This window comes from Olea europaea, chromosome 11, assembly GCF_002742605.1.
Source record: "Olea europaea var. sylvestris chromosome 11, O_europaea_v1, whole genome shotgun sequence".
In the NCBI taxonomy this organism is placed as follows: Eukaryota; Viridiplantae; Streptophyta; class Magnoliopsida; order Lamiales; family Oleaceae; genus Olea; species Olea europaea.
This window is the reverse complement of record NC_036247.1, coordinates 23,468,615-23,471,703: the sequence shown is the minus strand read 5'-3', so window position 1 is coordinate 23,471,703 and position 3,089 is coordinate 23,468,615. Positions and strand designations below refer to the sequence as shown.

General features: G+C 33.8%; 1 protein-coding gene across 1 annotated transcript; it reads right to left on the bottom strand.

Moving 5' to 3' along the window:
• Positions 1-258: 258 nt before the first annotated feature.
• LOC111403810 (beta-glucosidase-like) lies at positions 259-2,782 on the bottom strand. Its single transcript, XM_023032430.1, has 10 exons — positions 2,572-2,782; positions 2,398-2,467; positions 2,214-2,272; positions 2,039-2,114; positions 1,854-1,931; positions 1,652-1,739; positions 1,126-1,426; positions 920-1,035; positions 411-625; positions 259-332 (listed from the first exon to the last, which is right to left on the bottom strand). The coding sequence occupies exons 1-10, from the start codon at positions 2,731-2,733 to the stop codon at positions 274-276; spliced, it is 1,224 nt and encodes a 407-aa protein (XP_022888198.1). The 5' UTR covers positions 2,734-2,782; the 3' UTR covers positions 259-273.
• Between the last annotated feature and the right edge of the window lie 307 nt (positions 2,783-3,089).

Genomic DNA, 3,089 nt, shown 5'->3' with positions numbered 1-3,089 from the left:
GATAAACAATCTAGGTATTTACCATTCTCCGTAATATAAATGATGGGATTATTATATAATTTCTTTATCTGAACCAGTAGCTTATAAATTCCCCATGGAACAATGTACAACCAATCTGAACCGGCCTGACATCAACATGAAATAATAAAATTTTATTAATTTAATCCATTGTGGATTTAAAACACGATAATCGATTAACGTAAATTATTTTAATCGCTCTAACATATTAATATATGTTGCTCTATTGTATCCCATTTATTTTCCATTTTCATTCTAAAAAGTCCAAGTTAAAAGGCGTACCTTTGGACCAATAGGTATCCCCTCACGTTCATCTGAAAAGTATTGAGAGAATGAGTGCCATGTGATATGATAAATTTACAGCTACAAAAGAACAAGTTTCATATACTTACGTGATTCTGTGACATCCCTATCATTTTCGTAACTTATGTGCGTACCAGGTTTGCTAGGTTTGCTAGCATAAGTACTAGTGTAATAATTTATGCCTAAAAAATCATATGATCCTTTCACCAACTTTACTTGTTCTGGTGTAAATGTGGGAAGACGATCTCCAACTCGTTTTCTCATAACCGGTGGGTAATCACCAGTTACTATTGGTGCTACGAACCTGAAAAAATGGAGGGAAGACAATTTTATTTTAATAAATAAGCACAAAATTGAAAGAAAAATAAGAGAGAACATGTTTGTATTTATATACAAATCAAACTATTAATTTGAAAATAGAGTTTATTCTTTAAGAATTTTTGGAGGCCAATAAAAAATTGGAACCAGAATGCAAAAATGAGTGGAAGAGGAGCAGTCGGAAAGCATGAGAACAAAGAAAATAAATTCAATCTCGTATCTTCAGGCAGAATATCGAGACTCACTGAAACATTATTAAATTAAAAATATAAAAAGTTACCATCCCAACATAAAATCGAGGCCCCTTGAAGCAGCCTCTATATCTTCTGGGGTCTCAGTGAGTGGCTCAAACCACTCAGCAACATTTGTTACTCCTATCTTGCCTCCTTGATACACCTACAAATATGTTTGCATAAACTACGAAATGTGAAATTTTCAAATTGTATAGTCTCTTTAATGTTATTAATTATAAATGGCAAACGTTACCTGATATTTCTGCTTGTAAATATCAACTGCTGCTGCATGAGAAAGGATCAAATGGTGTGCCACAATATATGGTTCAGTGCCCGGATTCCCATTGGAGCAATGGGTTAAAGCCCCAGGTTTACACCTATGACGACGGATAGTCTTTACATGCTCTGCTTGAGTTGGGCCTCGACCAGGTGGAAAAGTACCCAACGCATATCCTTGAAGAGTAAAGGACCATGGTTCATTCTGTGTGATCCAATATTTTACCCGATCACCAAATTCCCAAAAGCAAAGCTCCGCAAACTCGGAAAAATCTTTCCTATACATATAAGATTCACAGTGCTTTTCAAGCGATAATTTTTAAGGAGCAAATTCAATTTGTGTATAAGAGCTTGACATGATTATACAAATATAAGAAGGTTATTTATTCCGAGAGGAATTAAATATCTTAGCTTCCTCTTAATTAGCATTATTTTCTTATTAATATGTTTTTGCCAATATCCAGAGAAAAGGTGCCATTGTTCTGACACATTTAGTTACTTACACAATTCGCGGGCTTAAGAAACCACCATACTCATCTTCCAAACATTGGGGAACATCCCAGTGGAAGATAGTCACACAAGGCTCAATGCCTGCACAAAAGTAAATTTAAGAATCGAAGAGGTTAGATTTTTATCTTTATAAAAAGAAGCAAACAACAATTGTTGAGAAGAAAACAGAAAAAATTGAAGTGGAGTCTAATTAACCTTCAACAAGGAGTGAGTCTATAAGGTCATTATAATATTTAATTCCTTCCTTGTTTATGCCAGCAGACAATCTTCCCCCTAAAGTATAAATAAATGAAAAAAATAAAATTAGATAAACTTTCATCTGATTTTCCTTTCTAACAAATGATGCATGAATTAAGCCATATTTTCACGTTTTCTTATACCTGGAAGTACTCTGGTCCATGCAATTGAAAATCTATAAGAATCTAAGCCCAATTTCTTTAATAAAGCCACATCATCCTGCAACATTGAAAATGAGTACATGTTGTTCCACTAACTAGGAATTTTCTTCTAAGTTATCTTAAAAATTGTGCTATAACGATGCAATTAAGGATTTACCTTCCACATATTATACTGATCGATAGCAACACACCCATTAGTGCCACCTTCGATTTTACCTGCCACTCCAATTAACAGGCTCAGAATTGACATGTAACACAAAAGTACATATATATGTGTATATAAAGCGTAAAAATATATTAGTGTATATATGAATGTATGATCAAGATTAGAGAGAGGAGACCAGGCGTTTTCAGTGTGAAGATATCCCAGTTGCTTTTGCCTTTACCGCCTGTGGCCCAAGCACCTTCAACCTGAATTACATTGTAAATAAAACAAATCAACCAAAACAGAACCAAGTTGCATATTTTTTTATTTTTATTTTTTTTCCTTGTCACGATTTTAGCGACATACACACCTGATAAGCAGATGTTGCAGAACCAAAGACAAAATCCTTGGGGAAATCAGAGCGCTGGATCTTGGCCTGGCTGTATCTTCCGGCCTGACCACTGCCGGGATAATCTAAAAGTGTCAGTGCATTTGCGCCACCGATGGTCATATGACTGTTTTGGTAATCCATTGCTACAGAAAGTAATGAGAACTTAATTTGAAGTAGTTTAAAACTTGAATGCTGTAAGAGACTCAGACTGAATCGGGTATTTATAGGGGATTATATGTGCAAGAAGACAGTGAATCCTATGTTTGTATTTCAGAATTGACAGGAAAACGCGAAACACGTGAACTGAATTTTTTTTAAAATTTTTATTTATTTATTATTTATTTTGATTTGTAAACATATGATATTGTATAATATATAGTGTCCATTTTTTTTTAAAGTTCGAAAATTCCACAAAAACGTAATGCAAAGGATTTGATTTTTTTCAATCACTATATGTAGATTGTTTTTATTTATAGAGAAATATAAACCAACAAAAT